The sequence below is a fragment of the Aotus nancymaae genome, unplaced genomic scaffold, assembly GCF_030222135.1.
Source record: "Aotus nancymaae isolate 86718 unplaced genomic scaffold, 86718_ANA_hifiasm-v0.15.2.pri h1tg000033l, whole genome shotgun sequence".
In the NCBI taxonomy this organism is placed as follows: domain Eukaryota; kingdom Metazoa; phylum Chordata; class Mammalia; order Primates; family Aotidae; genus Aotus; species Aotus nancymaae.
Genome location: NW_026988447.1, coordinates 16,705,356 through 16,724,488, shown reverse-complemented (window position 1 = coordinate 16,724,488; position 19,133 = coordinate 16,705,356). Strand labels below are relative to the sequence as shown.

General features: G+C 37.8%; 1 protein-coding gene across 3 annotated transcripts in view; it reads right to left on the bottom strand.

The window, feature by feature from the left end:
• The window catches only part of LRBA (LPS responsive beige-like anchor protein), a 742,045-nt gene that overhangs the window by 553,632 nt on the left and 169,280 nt on the right, over positions 1–19,133 (bottom strand). For all 3 annotated transcript variants that reach the window (XM_064383828.1, XM_064383829.1, XM_064383830.1), the window contains exons 29-30: positions 15,827–15,986; positions 11,389–11,830 (exon numbers count right to left, since the gene is read on the bottom strand). In XM_064383828.1, coding sequence (XP_064239898.1) covers positions 11,389–11,830; positions 15,827–15,986 — 602 coding nt within the window. The remainder of the gene's footprint in view (positions 1–11,388; positions 11,831–15,826; positions 15,987–19,133) is intronic.

Here is a 19,133-nt window from a genome sequence, read left to right as displayed (position 1 = left end):
CATGGCTAAACATAACAAAAGAACTCAACTTCATTTCTAATCCTTTAGCCTACTGCTGTTAATGTTTCAATCACGAATAAGGTCTTATTCTTTTATTCAGTTCAGCAAATATTTATTGTTCAAGATCTTTCACCTATTGTCAGAAATGATAGATCAGAAGTATGGCTTTCTATATGAATTTACATTTCACATATTCCTCACACATTTCTTCAACATGCTCTGATGGTTGCTAAGTGTGTTGTGTCATTTCACAACTCCAACCCTTTGTACACATGCCTCCTCTGCAAGATGTCTTGTTCTTAATCCTGCCTGCCTGTTAGGTAATATAAAATTATAAACTGTAACAGGAGGTAAGATAAATGAAGCATTTACAATATGCCAAGAATTATTATTCAGTTCTCAAAGTAATCCTAAAGTACAAATTAATTCAATTTTTAGAAATTTTAAATATAAATCTCAGAAAGGTAAAGTAATAACCAAAGTAAACGGCAGAACTACCAAGCAAATCTAGATTTATCTAACACTAGAGCCTCAAATTTGACATGTTTCCTTATGTTGACCTTTCTTAAAAGTTTTGAGGCCGAGGCGGGTGGATCACGAGGTCGAGAGATCGAGACCATCCTGGTCAACATTGTGAAACCCCGTCTCTATTAATACAAAAAAAAAAATTAGCTGGGCACGGTGGCGCGTGCCTGTAATCCCAGCTACTCAGGAGGCTGAGGCAGGAGAATTGCCTGAACCCAGGAGGCGGAGGTTGCGGTGAGCCGAGATCGCGCCATTGCACTCCAGCCTGGGTAACAAGAGCGAGACTCCGTCTCAAAAAAAAAAAAAAAAAAAAAAAAAAAAAAAAAAAAAGTTTTGAGATATAATATACATACCATATAATTCACTAAAAGTATACAATTAAGAGATTTTTAGTATGTTCACAAAGTTCTACAATTATCACCACAATCATATTAACATTTAAACATAATTTTAGAATCATCTATAAGCAACAGTAATAAAGATCACTAACATACGAAATTATATATATATATATTACCATAAAATTACAAAAATATATCTGATCATAAATTTTTAAAAGCTGCATTCTTTCACATAGCTATATAATTAGTACACAAGAGAAGTAAAATTAATCAATTTCCAAATTCACCTATTGATTCAAATCAGTTCTAAGGAATTAACATAATACTGTTTCAGTTTAAGGCTACACAAAAACAAAGAAAAACCAAAGTTACAATGATCCAATTAGAAGGATATTAGTAGGCAGATTTTGAAATATTTTCATTGTCTTTACCAATCATTGTCATTATTAAGTTTCAGCATAAAAGACTAAAATCTTCAACAGAGGAGATCTTTAGCTTATCGCGTTTATCTTGTTAAACATAAGTATAAATCTAAATTAATAAACATGTTCTACAGTTTACAAAAATAATCTAGGACTTTAAACTTACCACTAGTTAAGAATGATCATGCAAAAGCTAAGCATTTCATACTATCTTTTCATACAATGCTTTGGAAAACATAAAGAACATGCAGTATGCATTTGACAAAACTGAGAGCTTACATGACAGGCAATGTGCTAGGGATATTTCTGCCAGCTTTCTCAGGTTACAGCTTAAGTTTCTTTTTAAGAAACAAATTAAAATTTTTTTTAATGTTTAAGAACAATTATTTGAATTTTTTGTATCTACATCAATTTTAGCAGAAAATGCTCAAACTTTTTAGCATAAGGAATTTGAATGATAGACAATTATGCAAGCTTGTTTCCCAGATTGTAAATTATAAACCAAATATTAAAGAGATAAAAATTGTTCTTATCATTTTTTTTATGAACTCATTATGAATACTCAATATTTGTGGAGCACCATGCTTAAGATCATACACAAATTATCACATTTATATTTACGACAACCCTTGAGTTTAGCAATACATATTATTATGCTAATTTTATGAATGAGAAAGAAGTAATTTTCCTAAAGTCTCACGGGGAACAAATGAAAATACTGTTGCTGGGTTTGTTTCTTTGTTTTTCCACCTCCCCCCACAACAAGAAGTACTCATTTCAAAGTTTCTTTTAATTTATTGACAATAGGCAAATAGCAACAATGCCTTCCGGATCAATAAAGTTGAGAAGTTCCATTTCCGTATTTATCAGTTTCAAATATCACAATCCCTTACACAAATGCTATTTTATTTAACATGCAAATAGTTCGCTAAAGGAAAAAAGAGCATTTCAGCCTACCACTTTAGTCCCTAAGGATTCAGTTGAAAAGCCAGACCAGTCCTTGAACTTTATCAAGATAAATCCCTGGCATTCACTAATCATCAGAGAGGATCTTCAAATTAGATAAGAGCAAGAATTTTGGCATGGGAATGAACACAAACACCTTTGCGTTCACAAAGGCCCACAACCTGGCAGCCTTTCAGCAAGGTTTTATTCATGTAGCTGTTACTCTAAACTTTCCAGCTATTCCTTGGAAGTTGATAATTCTTAAGATATGAGGAGAGTTGTGATTTCTGACATAGCATTCCTGAGATAAATACATGATCAGAGGGATGCTTTGAAATTCCCAGATATTCCACTAGCCCATGGCAGCAAGAAAGTTTTTCAAAACGTGTCTCTAGCTAAGAAAAAAAAAGAGGGGGGTAAAAAACAGAGCAGTTTCCTTGCCATAAGAGACTGTTAAATGCATACCAGACATGTTAAATTCCACAGAACATGCTGGAAAATGCTACCATCAAAATTATCTGTTGCTTTCTATTTCAATAAACCCCTGAAAATGTACTACCTAAGCATGATTTCCTAAATATGTTCATGATCTATTCACTTGAAGACATCGGTAAGGTACAAATTTAATTTCTACACTACTTAAAAAAGAAATAAATGCTAAAATATACAAAATGCTTATCATTAGTAAACAATGCAACTATATTAATAACATATATTAAATTTAAAGGTTTAGCCTCACTTAAATATTTTTGAGTACTCAATCTAACACTAACAAATTTAAATAAATTATAAAAATTGAGAATAGACAGGACACAGTGGCTCATGCCTGGAATCTCAACACTTTGGGAGTACAATGCAGCAGGATCAATTGAGGCCAGAAATTCAAGACCAGCCTGGGCAACATAGCAAGACCTCATCTCTACAAAAAATTTTTAAAACAGCTGGACATGGTGGTCCCAGCTACTCAGGAGTCTGAGGAAGGATGATCCCTAGATCCCAGGAGTTCCAGGCTGCCGTGAGCTATGATTGCCACTGCACTCCAGCCTGGGTGGCAGAAAAAGACACTGTCTTAAAAATAAAATAAATAAATAAAAATTGAGGCTGGGTGCAGTGGCTCATGCCTGTAATCCAAACACTTTGGATTACTCGGGGCCAGGAATTTGAGGCCAATGTGGCCAACATGGCGAAAACCCATTTCTACTAAAAATGCGAAAACTAGCTGAGCATGGTGGCACACACCTGTAATCTCAGCTATCTGGAGGCTGAGGCACAAGAATCGCTTAAACTTGGGAGGCAGAGGTTGCAGTGAGCCAAGATCGCACCACTGCACTTCAGCCTGGGTGACAAAGTGAGACCCTGTCTCAAAAAAAAAGAGATAATCGCATATTCCAAATTATACCACACACTGCTTTTCCATTTAAAAACATATATCTTCAATAATATTTTGTACAATGTTCTGTCTTTTATTCTTTAAATTATTCCATAGTATTTACTATGCGTTTAAAAAATAATACATGTAACCAATCATTTATAGATTGGCAGTTATAAAAACCAACTTTCCACTTTTATAAAACAATTTTGCTATGAAATGCAGCAAAGTAAATCATTCAAAAGAGACAGGTCTTTTAGTGCACTTAACAGCAATAAGGCCATAACTTATTACTTAAGGCCATTACTTAACTTACCTATGTCTGAGTTTCTAAATTTTTAAAGTAGGAATAAAGATAGTTATCCATTCTAAATGCATTTAGGGTAGAACTTCACAGAGTAAAAGGTTAATAGGTATTAAATTAATAAAATTCAACCTGCAGAAAATATTTTATACTTGGTTATTACTTCTGTATGAACTTTCAGAGTGGAATTGTTTATATATTTTGATTTTCAATTAACATGCCAATTTACCTCCAATAAACTGTAGCAATATGCACTCTCAACAACAGCAAAAAAAATGTTTTTTCATATCCTCATAAATACCAGCTGTGATTTTTAAAAAAATCTCTGCTCATTTAACTGAGGGAAATTATATCACTGTTATTTCTTTTTAATTTCATAGGTACATAGTAGGTTTATATATTTATGGAGTACATTTAATATTTTGATACAGGCATGCAATTATAATCACATCAGAGTAAATGGTATACCCATCACCTCAAGCACTTATCATTTCTTTGTGCTACACACATTCCAATTATACTCTTTTAGTTATTTCTTAAAAGAACAGTAAGTTATTGCTGACTGTAATCACCCTGTTGTGCTATAAAAAACACATATTCCACCAGGTGCGGCGGTTCAGGCCTGTAATCCCAGCACTTTGGGAGGCAGAGGCGGGCGGATCACAAGGTCAGAAGATCAAGATCATCTTGGCTAACACGGTGAAACCTCATCTCTACTAAAAATCTGCTGGGCATGTTGGCATGCACCTGTAGTCCCAGCTACTCGGGAGGCTGAGGGAGGAGAAGCGCTTGAACCCAGGAGGTGGAGGTTGCAGTGAGCTGAGATACAGCGCCATTGCACTCCAGACTGCGAAACAAAAGCAAAACGATGCCCCCCCTCCAAAAAAAGATGTTGATTCTAATTATATTTTTACACCCATTAACCATGTCGACTTCCCTCCTACTCTACAGTACCCTTTCTAGCCTTACAGTACCCATTCTACCCTCTATTTCCATTAGTTCAACTGTTGTAATTTTTAGCTCCCAAAAATGAATGAGAATATGTGAAGTTTGTCTTTCTGTGCCTGGTTTATTTCACTTAACACACTGATGTTCTCTAGTTCCATTCATGTTGTTCCAAATGACAAGACCTCATTGCTTTTTATGACTTAATAATATTCCAGTCTGTATATATACTACATTTTCTTTTCTTTTTTTTTTTTTTTTGAGACGGAGTTTCGCTCTTTTTTTTTTTTGAGACGGAGTTTCGCTCTTGTTACCCAGGCTGGAGTGCAATGGCACGATCTCGGCTCACCGCAACCTCCGCCTCCTGGGTTCAGGCAATTCTCCTGCCTCAGCCTCCTGAGTAGCTGGGATTACAGGCATGCGCCACCATGCCCGGCTAATTTTTTGTATTTTTAGTAGAGACGGGGTTTCACCATGTTGACCAGGATGGTCTCGATCTCTTGACCTCATGATCCACCCGCCTCGGCCTCCCAAAGTGCTGGATTACAGGCGTGAGCCACCGTGCCCGGCCCTATACTACATTTTCTTTATCCATTCATCTCTTGGTAGACACACTGCTTCCAAATCGTGGCTATTTTGAAAAGTGCTGCAATAAAAATGGGAGTGCTGACATCTCTTCCATAAACGCATTTCCTTGCTTTGGGGTATACGCCTAGCAGTGGAATGGCTGAAACACATACTAATTCTATTTTTAGTTGTCTCAGGAACCTCCAAACTGTTCCCCTTAGTGGTTGTAGTAACCTACCTTCCCACAACAGTATATGAAGGTTCCATTATCTCCACATCCTTGCCAACATTTGTTACTGCTTATCTTTTGGATACAAGTGATTTTAACTGGAGTAAGATGATATCTCATTGTTTTGATTTGCATTTCTCTGATCAATGATGTTGAGCACCTTACCATATAATGGTCTGACATTTGTTCTTTAGCCAAATTAACTTAAATTTAATTTAAAATTTAAATTAAATTTAAAATTCAGTAATATTTTTAAATTATTATTACTACATTCCTTCACCCCCACTCTGTGGGTTGTCTCTTCAATTTGTTGATTGTTTTCTCTGCTATGCAGAGGTTCTGTAGTTTGATGTGATCTCATCTGTCCATGTTTGCTTTGGCTGCCTGTGCTTTTGGGGCATTAGTCAAGAAATCTGCCCAGATTAATGTCCTGGAGAGTTTCTCCAATGATTTCTTTCAGTAGTTTCATAGTTTCAGGTCATAGATTTAAGTCTTTAATCCATTTTGAATTGATTGTTGAATATAGCAAGAGATAAAGGTGTTCATTCTTCTGCATATGGATATATAATTTACTCAGTACCACCGAGAAGACTGTCCTTTCCCCATTGCATATTCTTGGCACCTTTGTCAAAAATGAGTTCACTTGTAGATGTGTGGATTTATTTCTGAGTTCTCTATTCTGTACCATAGATCTATGTATCTGTTTTCATGACAGTATCATGCTGTTTTGGTTATTACAGCCTTATAGTATAATTTGAAGTTCTGCTCTCTGGTCAAGATGGCTTTGGCTATTCTGGGTCTCTGTGGTTTCCATATAGTTTTTAGGAATATTTTTTTCTATTTCTGTGAAGAATGTCATTGGTATTTTGACAGGGATTGCACTGAATCTGTATATTGCTTTGGGTAGTATCAACACTGACATTATTAATTTTTCCAATCCACGAATATGAAATACCTTTCATTTTGGGAATCCTTTTTAGTTTTTTGCATCAATGTTTTATAGTTGTCATTAAGAAATCTTTCACTTCAGGGCCGGGCGCGGTGGCTCACGCCTGTAATCCCAGCACTTTGGGAGGCCGAGGCGGGTGGATTACAAGGTCAAGAGATCGAGACCATCCTGGTCAACATGGTGAAACCCTGTCTCTACTAAAAATACAAAAAATTAGCTGGGCATGGTGGCGCGTGCCTGTAATCCCAGCTACTCAGGAGGCTGAGGCAGGAGAATTGCCTGAACCCAGGAGGCAGAGGTTGCGGTGAGCAGAGATTGCGCCATTGCACTCCAGCCTGGGTAACAAAAGCGAAACTCTGTCTTAAAAAAAAGAAAAAGAAATAAATAAATCTTTCACTTCTTTGGTTGTTTATTCCTAGGTATTTTATTTTACTTACAGTTATTGCAAATTAGATTACTTTTTTAAATTTTTTCAGATTGTTCACTATTAGCATATAGAAATGATAGTGATTTTGTATGCTAATTTTTATCATGCAACTGTACTGAATTTATCATTTATAATAGTTTTTATGGACTCTAGGTTTTTCTAAACATAAGATCTTATCATCTGCAAACAACTGACTTCTTCCTTTGCAATTTAAATGCCGTTTCTTTCTCTTATTGATTGCTTTACCTAGGACCTCCAGTACTATGTTGAATAAAAGTAATGAAAGTGGGCATCCTTGTCTTATTCCCGGTGTTAGAGAAAAGGCTTTCAGTTTTTCTCTGTTCCATATGATACTAGCTGTGGATCTGTTGTTTACAGCTTTTATTGTGTTGAGGTATGTTCCCTCTATATGCAGTTTCTTGAGGGTTTTTATCATGAAGGAATAGTGAATTTTATCAAATGCTTTTCAATGGCAATTGAAATGATTATATGATTTCTGTCCTCCATTCTGTTGATATGTATCACATTGATCAATTTGTATATGTTCAGCCATTCTTGCGTCCCCAGAATAAATCCCACTCATTACGCATCAATTTTTAAAAAATTTTTTGAGACAGGGTCTCACTCTATCCAGGCTGGAGTACAGTGGTATGAACACAGCTCACTGTAGTGTCAAACTCCTGCCTCAGCCTCCCGAGTAGCTGAGACTACAGGCACACACCACCATGCCCAACTAATTTTATTATTTTAAAATCTCGACCGGGTAATGTGGCTCACGTCTATAATCCAAGCACTTTGGGAGGCTGAGGTGGGTGGGTCACGAGGTCAGGAGATCAAGACCAGCCCGGCCAACATGGTGAAACTCCGTTTCTACTAAAAATACAAAAATTAGCCAGGCGTGGTGACGTGCACCTATAATCCCAGCTATTCAGGAGGCTGAAGCAGGAGAATTGTTTGAACTGAGGAGGCAGAAGTAGCACTGAGCTGAGATCACACCACTGCACTCCACCTGGGCAACAGAAAGAGACTCTATCTCAAAAAAAAAAAAAAAAAAAAAAAAAAATCTCACCATGTTGCCAAGGCTGGTCTCAAATTCCTGGGCTCAAGCAATCCTCCCACCTCAGCCCCACAAAATGCTGGAATTACAGGTGGGAGCCACTGCACCAAGACAAAACAAAATTTAATAAAATGAAAAATCTCAGAGGATACAAAAATGTTAAAATACACCAAAATTTATACACACAATTATAGTACATCATACCATCTGCAGTTAAGAGAAATGCAAATAAATGTAAATTTCATTATTAAAACATAACCGTATTAAAAGTAACATTAATCCATACTGTAGTACTGTAAAAATGTCATAGCTACTTCCTGCCACAATTGTATTGAGCTCCAGTGTTGTGAACATCACTTAAAAGACTGCGTGATGCTAATCGTCTCAGAGCATGCAATCCATCTCTCTCTCTCTCTTTTTTTTTTTTTTGCAGGGGTAGAGTTCTGTTCTTGTTGCCCAGGCTGGAGTGCAATGGCACAGTCTTGGCTCACTATAACCTCCACCTCCTGGGTTCAAGCAATTCTACTGCCTCAGCCTCCCAGGTATCTGGGATTATAGGCACCTGTCACCACACACAAATAATTTTTTTTCTATTTTTAGTAGAGACAGGGTTTCACTATGTTGGCCAGACTGGTCTCAAACACCTGACCTCAGATGATCCACCCGCCTTGGCATCCCAATGTGCTGGGAAGTTCATCTCTCTAGTAAACTGTGTATCACAGTAAAAGTGATCTCTCCTAGTTCTCCCAGTTCTCACATATTTTTCATCATGTTTTGTGCAATACTATAAACCTTTAATAACATAATGGGTCCCACACAAAGTGCCACTAGCAATTCTGGACATGCTCCCAAGCAGCAGTGAAAAGTCATGACATTATAAGAAAAAGTTGAATTGCTTGATGTGTACCGTAGATTGAGGTCTGCAGCTATGGTTGCCCACCATTTCCAAAGAAATTAATTCAGCATAAGGACCATTGTAACAAAACAAAAGGAAATGGGCAAAGTTGTCACTACAGTGACACCAGGAGGCAAAAAAAAAAACAAAAAAAAAAACAACAAAACTTGCACTTTTTGTGAAATATCTTTATCTTGCACTGAAAATGCAGCTTTTATGTGGATGCAGGATTGCTATAAGAAAGGCATACTTATAGACTCCGACATGATTCGAGAAAAACTAAAGTCATTATATGTCAACTTAAATTAAAGAAGGATCTAAAGCTAAATTTAATGCCAGCAGTGGATGATTTGATAATTTGAGAAAGAGGTTTGGCTTTAAAAAAAAAATGTCAAGATAACAGGAGAAGCAGCTTCTGCCAACCAAGAGGCAGCAGATGAGTTCCTAGACATCATTAAGAAAATCATTTAGGAGAAAGGATTGGCCTGATCAGGTTTGTAATGCAGACAAAAGGGCGGGGGGCGGGGTGTGGCAGGGAAGCCACAAAGCACATTTATTAGCAAGGAAGAGAAGTGAGCACTAGGATTTACGGCAGTAAGAGATAGGCTAACTCTACTGTTTTGTGCAAATGCAGCTGGGTTTATGATCAGGATTGCCCTTATCCATTAATACAAAGCTGCTAACCCCTGAGCCTTGAAAGGAAAACACAAACACCAGCTGCAACTCTGTTAGTTACACAAGAAGGCCTGGACGACGAGAACCCTTTTTCTGGATTGGTTCCATTGATACTTTGTCCCTAAAGTCAGAAAGTACCTTATCAGTAAGAGATTAACTTTTAAAGTTCTTTTGCTATTAGATAATGCCTGTGACCACCCAGAACTCCATGAGTTCAACACTGAGGGTGTTGAAATAGATTAACTGCCCTCAAACACAACTCTTTAATTCAGCCTCTAGAACAGGAGGTCACAAAGACTTTTATGGTTCATTACACATGGTATTCTTAGGAAACAACTGTCAACACTATGGAAGAGAACCCAACAGAACATCATGAATGTCTAGAAGGATTACACCACTGAAGATAACTGTTATAGAAAAAGCTGTGGAAACCATCAAGTTTGAAACAATAAATTCCTCCTAGAGAAGACTGTGACTAGGTGTTGTGCATGACTTCACAGGATTTATGACAGAACCAATCAAGAAAATCATGAAAGATTATGGATATGACAAAAAGGTGAGGGGTGAAGGGTTTCAAGATACGAATCTTGGAGAAATTTAAGAACTAACAGATACCACAAGAACTAACAGAGGGATCAACAGATGGAAAACAACTTGATGAAGACAAGAACATCTAAACCAGTATTAGATGGTAAGGAAGACACAGAAGAAGCAGTACCAGAAAATGAACTGACATTAGACAATCTGGCAGAAGGGTTCTAATGATTCAAGACTGCTTTTAACTTCTTTTATGACATAGACTTTTCTATGATACAGGCACTGAAACTAAAGCAAATGGTGAAAGAAGGGCTGGTACCATATAGAAACATTTTTAGACAAATAAAAAAGCAAAAAGGTCAGAAAGAAATTACAATGTATTTCTGTAAATGTACACCAAGTATGCCTGCCTCTCTCCTGCTTCCCCTTTCAGTTTCTCCACCTCTGCTACCTCAACTGCCCCTGAGACACCAAGATCAACCTCTTTTCTTCCTCCTCCTCCTCAGGATACTCAACATGAAGACAAGAAAGATCTTTATGATGATTTACTCCCACTGATGAACAGTAATGTATTTTTTTCTTTCTTATGATTTTTATTTTCTTTTTTTGTTTGTTTCTTTTCTTTTTTTTTTTTTTTTTAAGACAGAGTTTAGCTCTTGTTGCCCAGGCTGGCATGCAATGGCGTAATCTTGGCTCATGGCAACCTCCACCCCTCCTGAGTTAAAGCAATTCTCCTGTCTCAGCCTCCTGAGTAGCTGGGATTACAGGAACACACCAGCATGCCCAGCTAATTTTTATATTTTTAGTAGAGACAGGGTTTCACCATGTTGGTCAGGTTGGTCTCAAACTCTTGACCTCAGGTGATCCACCCACCTCAGCCTCGCAAAGTGCTGGGATTACAGGCATGAGCCACCACGCCTGGCCTTCTTAATGATTTTCTTAACAACATGTTCTTTTTTCTAGCTTACTTTACTGTAAGAGTACAGTATATAATACATATAACAATCAAAATATGTGTGAATCAACTGTTCATGTTATCAGTAAAGTTTCTGATAAACATAAGCTATTGGTAGCTAAGTTCTAGGGGAGTGAAAAGTTATATGTATATTTTTGACTTCACGGGAGGTCAGCATCCCTAACCCCCATGTTATTCAAGGGTCAGATGTAGAAATATACCAAAATGAAAAACTATTTTCAGTACCTGTCAAATGATCTAAACTGCACAGTTTGTTCCACCGATAGATCACCAAGGGCTCCAAGACAGGCTGGCGGCAGAAGGGCAGGATCCACCGTGACTCCATCTGGTGGTATGTTAACCAAGCTTCGGAGAATGTCTTTCACATTGACATTTTTTGAAACCGAAACTGATGGCGTAGCCTTAGTGTCCAACTCATTTCCTCTATCATTTTTGGTTTCCGGAGACTTACTAACTTCTAAAGAAAGAGTAGATAGTACCTCACTGATTGCATCTGGGCCTGCACTGACACCAGGAGGTGCTGTGTGAGGAGTTACTTCCACATGGCTTCCTAAACCAGTGGCTGTTTCTTCCCCAATGCCTGAGTCCCTCCTTCGAGCAGATGATGTGCTTTCAGATTCTTCCATTGATGCCGTAGTTAAAGTGCTGAATGCTGCTGATGCAATTTCTATATCATATCCAGAAATAGAAGAAATAAACAAAAATTTAGAACTAATTTTTAAAAGGTATATTGAGTCCTAATAGCTATATACTGTTTTGAATTATGAACTACATCATGTTCTAAAAAAGCAAAAACTCATTACATATTCTATAAAATATACTGAGTGGATGTACCTATTATCAAGATAGATGGTATAATAAAATAAAAAATAAAATACTTACAAAAATTATCTAAACTTATGGGTAGCAACACAAGGCTAAAGTCATTGGCCTGTAAACAAAAAAAGTATACAATCTTTTTTTGGGGTGTGTGTGTGTGTGTGTGTGTGTGTGTGTGTGTGTGAGAGAAAGAGTGGGGGCGGGGGGGAGTGTCTCAGTCTGTTGCCAAGGCTGGAGTGCAGTGATGTGATCTAGGCTCACTGCAGCCTTAATATCCTGGGCTCAGGCAATCCTCCCACCTAAGTCTCTCAAGTAACTGGGGCTACAGGTGTGCACCACCACATCTGGCTAATTTCTCTATTTTTTTTTGTGGAGATGAGGTTTCACCATGTTGCCCAGGCTGGTCTCAAACTCCTAAGCTCAAGCAATCTACCCACCGCGGCCTCCCAAAGTGCTGGGATTACAGACATGCACCACCACACCCAGCCCAAGTCCATAATCTTTAAGATAAAATAAAAAGCCCTACATCAAACGTGGTTACTGCAGCTGGAAAACCTGCTACCCCTTCTACATGCATAAATAATTCAATGATCCTTAAAATCCAGTTCAAATAGGAACACCTCCTTTTCTCTCTGTTTAATTCTCACTGCCTTTAATCAGGGTTTCAACCAGTTCTAGCAAAAATGCTCTTATCAAGATCACCAAAAAATCTGCATCTTGCTAAAAAATCCAATGGTCAGTTCTCGGTTCTCAGTCCTAATAGGACTTCACATAACAGCAACAGCTGATTATTCCCTCCAACTAGACAATGCTTTCTTTCCTTGGCTTGCAGGACATCATGCTCTTTTTATTTTCCTTGTACTATCTCACTGATTGTTCCTTCTTAACGTCCTTCACCTCTTTTTCTCCCTGATTTCTTAAGTTGAAGGGACACAGGGTTCAGTCCTTGTTCCTCTTATGTTTTGTATCTACATTTAGTCCCTTGGTGATCTCATTCATTCTCCAAGTTTTAAATATCACTATATCCCCCCAGACAAAAAAGTGAAACTATTAAATATAACTGCTACCCTACACCTTCTCTTATATATCTAAAAACATCTCAAACTCAGCATATTGAAAACGGAATTTCTTCTCTATCTTTCCCTGAAAATCTTTCACCTTTAATCTATTCCACTATACCTTGTAATCATTTATGACCTCTTTTTGTTCACAAAATGTACACCTGATATTTTAAAATCCTGTTTTTTCTACCACTAAAACATATCCACAAACTGACTGCCTCTCATCAACTCTACAGTTACCAACCTATTCCATCCTATCATAACCACTTGCCTGGATTACTGATTACTGCATTATCTTCCTAACTGGTTGTGGAAGAGGGTTGTTTTAATAATCCTACTGAGGGAATGTGTTCTCTTTCCAGGGTCCACGAGGAGGCATAGGTTTAAGGGCAAGAACTTCTCAGCACCATGCCCCACTCCCATCTCTCTCCATCCGGGAGATTTAACGGTATCTGTTTTAATTTTCGCGGGCACGGGAAAGGGTCAAAAGTCAATCATTCCAGCAGAAGTTTAAAGGAACTCTTTTCATTGGCCGGGGTGGGGAGGCTTGGAGAAGAAGGGATTTCCTCCCAGGTTAAAAGTCCTTGTCCCCACAGCCAGCCAGATTTCCCCTCTGGAGTCCCCTTCCACACTCTTCGTGGAAGTTTTCTCTCTTCTCCTTTTTCTCTTTCTCTACCTAAATAAAATCACTTTCTGCAAACTCTATTTGGGGTCCAGTATTTTACTTTACAAGCGCACCTGCTATGGTCCCCTCTCATTCCTGAGAGAGCAGGAGACCAAGAACCTTGGAGAAAGGTCCTTTCAGAGGAACTGAGGGCTCCCGTGAACCCTTGAACCCCAACACTACTACCCCATGTCTCCTGGTATTCATCCCTTGATAAGCCCTTGAATCTGGGCTAGGCTTGACTGACAATAACTAAGAGAATATGGCAAAAGCAGCAGCAGTGGGCCCATGTTTTAAAGAACAGGTCAGGCACGGTGGCTCATGTCTATAACCCAGTATTTTGGGAGGCTGAGGCAGACGGATCAGGAGGTCAGGAGATCGAGAGCATCCTGGCCAACATGGTAAAACCCTGTATCTACTAAAAATATAAAAATTTGCTGGGTGTGATGGCGCATAATCCCGGCTACTTGGGAGGCTGAGGCAAAAGAATCACTTGAACCCAGGAGGCAGAGGTTTCAGTGAGCCAAGATTGCGCCTCCAGCCTGGTGACAGAGCAAGACTACACTCCAGCCTGGTGACAGAGCAAGACTCCATCTAAAAAAAAAGTCTGGCAGCCCTTGCGTTCCCAGAATCTCTGAACAGCGCTTATTTCTGATCTACCTTTCTGGAAAGAACATGTAGAGAGACCATATGGAGACAGAGATGCTCTCCAAACTAATGAAGGAAACCAGCAGTTGAGAACAAGGGTCATGGCTGCAGATATATAACCCCAGGTCAGCTGTTTCAGTCAGTCACTCCCAACTCTTGGAGCCATCCCAACTGAGGCACTATATATACACTATTAGAAAAGTCATCTCAGATTTTCCAGACCCAGCAAATATCATCTGAAACAGGGATAAACCATGCCCACTATGCCGTATCCAAATCTAACTCAAGGAATCATGAAAGAAAGATTAAAACGGTTGTGGCCTCAGGGCCACTAAGCTGCAGGGTAAGGTATTAAACAGCAATACCCAGCCAAAAACACTGATTATCTTGCTCTCAATGGTATATCCTCAACACAGGATACAGAGTTACTTTTTTTTTTTTTTTTTGGGAAACAGAGTCTAACTCTGTCACCTAGGCTAGAGTACAGTGGCACAATTTCTGCTCACTACAACCTCTGCCTCTGGGTTCAAGCAATTCTCCTGCCTCAGACTCCTAAGTAGCTGGGATTACAGGCACCCACCACCACGCCCAGCTAATTTTTGTATTTTTAGTAAAGATGGGGTTTTACCATGTTGGCCAGGCTGGTCTCCAACTTCTCACCTCAAGTGATCCAGCCACCTCGGCTTCCCAAAGTGCTGGGATTACAGGCGTGAGCCACCATGCCCTGCCCAGACTTATTTTTAAAAACATATATTGTAACTCCTGTACTCAAAATCCTCCAATGAGTTCTCATTTCCCTCAGGAAAAATCCATACCCAATGACTGCTAGTCATTCCTGATATTTTTACCATTTATTATTTTATTTTTCTTTTTTTTTTTTAGCACTTTTACCACCTTCTAAAATACTATACAATTTACCTATAACATGTACATATTTTCTATCTCCTATAAGCTCCATAAGGACAGAGATTTTTTGTTTTGGTCATGAATATATACCCAAGTACCCAGTGGATATTGAATGAATATTGAGTGAACAATAAATTGCCTCCTTTGGGTGGCAGGTACTTCTATAACTGCAACAGTTACTTAACTAACCATACTTCTATAATTGGCAACTACTTTCAAAACTCCAACTATTACAGTTACTTGTTAACAAGTCTGTCTCTCATAAGAGAATATGAGTTAGTGATTCTTCACACCAAATGAAGTCAATAAAATTTTTCAACTCTTTATTTGTATAAGACACCATTTTCTGACTTATCTTTAATTAGATGGTTCATTTAAAGAACAAAAAAAATCCCAATTGCAATTAATTATATATTCAAGCTAAAACATTTAGTTAATAAAAATATATGTATGCTCTCACTTAATATATACATAAATTTAAATTCCAGTATCAATATTTTAACCATCAAAAGTAAGTAACATTTATTTGAACTTTGGTACAAAGGAATAGAAAACGCAAACTTACCAGAGAGTGATATGTTCCCATTTTCACTGCCAGTTTCTGTAAGTGTCTGGCTATGCCTTTCATTTTGCGGTTCCAAAATGTCTCTGTACTTGGAGACCATAAGAACAGAAATAAAGTATACTACTGCCAAGGCTAAGAATTGAGCTTGTTTGCTATCCTCCTGGGAAAAAAATTAAAGGAGTTGATTATGTAACCATAAAATAACTATATTTAACATCACAATGTTTAAATTCAAAACATGTTCACAAATCTTTCAATATACACAGAAAATACATTATTTACATAAATAATAAACGAACTTACTTAACCAAACATTAGGCAATGTCTTAGAAAAATGTCTTTAAATGAGGTTCTATATTTGCAAAACATGAAAATAGAGAAGCTAGCTCATTTTTAAAATTATTCAATCTAAAGACATATGTCCTAATATATAATATTAATCAAACAAATAGTAATTATAACTATATGAAAACTGGTCAGATATGGTGGCTCATACCTATAATCCCAGCACTTTGGGAGGCCAAAGCAGGCGGATCACTTGAGGTTAGGAGTTTGAAACTAGCCTGGCCAACATGGTGAAACCCCATCTCTACTAAAAATACAAAAATTATCCAGGCATGGTGGTGCATGCCTGTAATCCCAGCTACTCTGAAGCCTGAAGAAGAATCACTTGAACCCAGGAAGCGAAGGTTGCAGTGAGCCAAGATCACACCACTGCACTACAGCTTGGGCAACAGACTGAGACTCTGTCTCAAAAAATAAAACAAACAAACAACAACTATATGAGGATAACTGGTTATTTTTACCTATAATCATAAAAACTAAAATACATAAAATATCACTATAAAAGTGTTAAAAAATAAACATGCAAGAGAAAAAAACTGAAAGTATCAGATACAAAGTAGGATGCCAAAGGAATTCCTTCTTTTCTTTTTCGAGACAGGGTCTCACTCTGTTGCCCAGGCTGGAGTACAGTGGCACAATCATAGCTCACTATACCCTTGAACTCCCGTGCTCAAGAGATCTTCTCACCTCAGCCTCCCAAGTAGCTAGGACTATAGCAATATACCACACTCCCAGCTAATTTTTGTTTTTTAATTTCTTGAAAAGACAGTCTTGTTATGTAGCTCAGGCTGGTCTCAAACTCCTGGCCTCAAGCAATCCTCCTGCCTTGGCCTCCCAAAGCACTGGGATTATAGGTGTGAACTCCCACACCTGACCACAAAGGAATTCTTGAGAGTATTTTTTTTTTTAAGAGATGGGGTTTCACCATGTTGGCCAGGCTGGTTTCGAACTCCTGACCTAGGTGATCTACCCACCTCAGCCCTCCAAAGTGCTGGGATTACAGGCGTGAGCCACCATGCCCAGCTGAGAGTATTTTAAATTGTACAGTTATGTATCAGGATTAAAAATAAAGGATCTGTGAGAAAGAAAAAGACAAATTAGACTGACCTCTTAAAGGGGCCCAGGCTTCATTCTAGCCCTACAGGTCATCTCACTGACTCTTCATCTAGTCAAATTCCCCATCTTTAAGGAGAACCTACACATATCATTATTCTACTAACTCTCCCAAGTAGGTTTGAACTTAACGTAAAGAAAAAACTCAAATTTGTCTATCAAACTCTGAAAACCAAAGGCTCAAGCAGAAGGTAAATCTAAAATAAGAACATGAAGAACACTGTTCCCTAACAGATAAATACAGGCATACTGTGGAGATACCACAGGTATAGTTCCAGACCACTGCAATAAAGTGGCTATCACAATAAAGCAAGTCACACAAATATTTTGGTTTCCAAGTGTATATAAAAGTTACATCCATACTATCCTGTAATCTATTAATTGTACAATAGCATTATATCTAAAAAAAAATACACATACCTTCATTTAAAAATACTTTATTGCTTAAAAATGCTAACAATTATCTGACCCTTCAGTTAGCCATAACCTTTTTGCTATGCAAGGTTTTGTCTCCATGTTCATGGATGTTGACTGATGGGTGAGGGTGGTAACTGTAGCAATCTCTTAAAATAAGACAACAAACTTTTGCCACATTAACTGAATCTTTCTTTCACAAAAGATTTTTTTGTAGCAAGCAGTGCCTTTTGACAGCATTTTACTCACAGGATAATTTATTTTGGAACTGGAGTCAATCCTCTCAAACCCTATCATTGCTTTATCAAATACATTTAGGTAATATTCTAAATTCTTTGTTGTCATTTCAGCAATGTTCACAGTATCTTCATCATGCATGGATTCCATTGCAGGAAACCACTTTCTTTGCTTATCCATAGGAAGCAACTCTTCATTCGTCTGAGTATTATCATGAGATTGTAACAATTCCATCACATGTTTATGCTCTGCTTCTCATTCTGATTCTCTTGCTACTTCTACCACATCAGCAGTGACCTCCTCCATGGAAATAGCGAACTCCTCAAAGTCATCCATGAGAATTAGAATTAACTTCTTCCAAACTCCTGTTGACATTGATATGTTGATCTCTTACCATGAATCATGTGTGTTCATGGTATCTACAACAGTGAATCAATTCCAGAAGACTTTCCATTTACTTTGCCCAGATCCATCAAAGGATTTACTATCTATAGTAGCTACAGCCAAATAAAATATACATTTTAAAAATAAGACAAAGTATTTGTTAAATAAGTCAAAATGACCCTTAATCCATGCAATGCAGAATGAATATTTCACTAACAAGCAAGAAAACAACATGATTCAACTTGTACATCTGATCAGAGCTCTTGGGTGACCATGTTTATTATCAATGATAAGTAATAATTTGAAAAGACTCTTTTCTTCTAACAGCAGGTCTCAATAGTGCGCTTAAAATATTCAGTAAGCCGTGCTATAAACAGATGCATTATTATCTAGGCTTTGTCATTCCATTTATAAAACATAAGCAGAGTAGATTCAGCATAATTCTTAAAGGTCCTAGGATTTTCAGAATGGTAAATGTGCATTGGCTTCAACTTAAAGTCACCAGATGTATTACTTCCTAACAAGAGAATCAGCCTGTCCTTTGTAACACTGAAGCCAGGCATTTACTTCTTGGTAGATAGGAACATTGTAGGATGATATCTTCTTCCAATAAAAGATGTTTTGTCCACATTGAAAATCTGTTGCTTACTGTAGCCACCTTCATCAATTTCTTAGCTAGGTCTTCGAAACTTACTGCTTCACCTTGTACTTTTCTGATATGGAGAAAGCTTCTTTCCTTAAACCTTATGAACCAACCTCTGCAAGCTTCACTTTTCTTCTGCAGCTTCCTCACTTCTCTTAGCCTTTCCAGAAC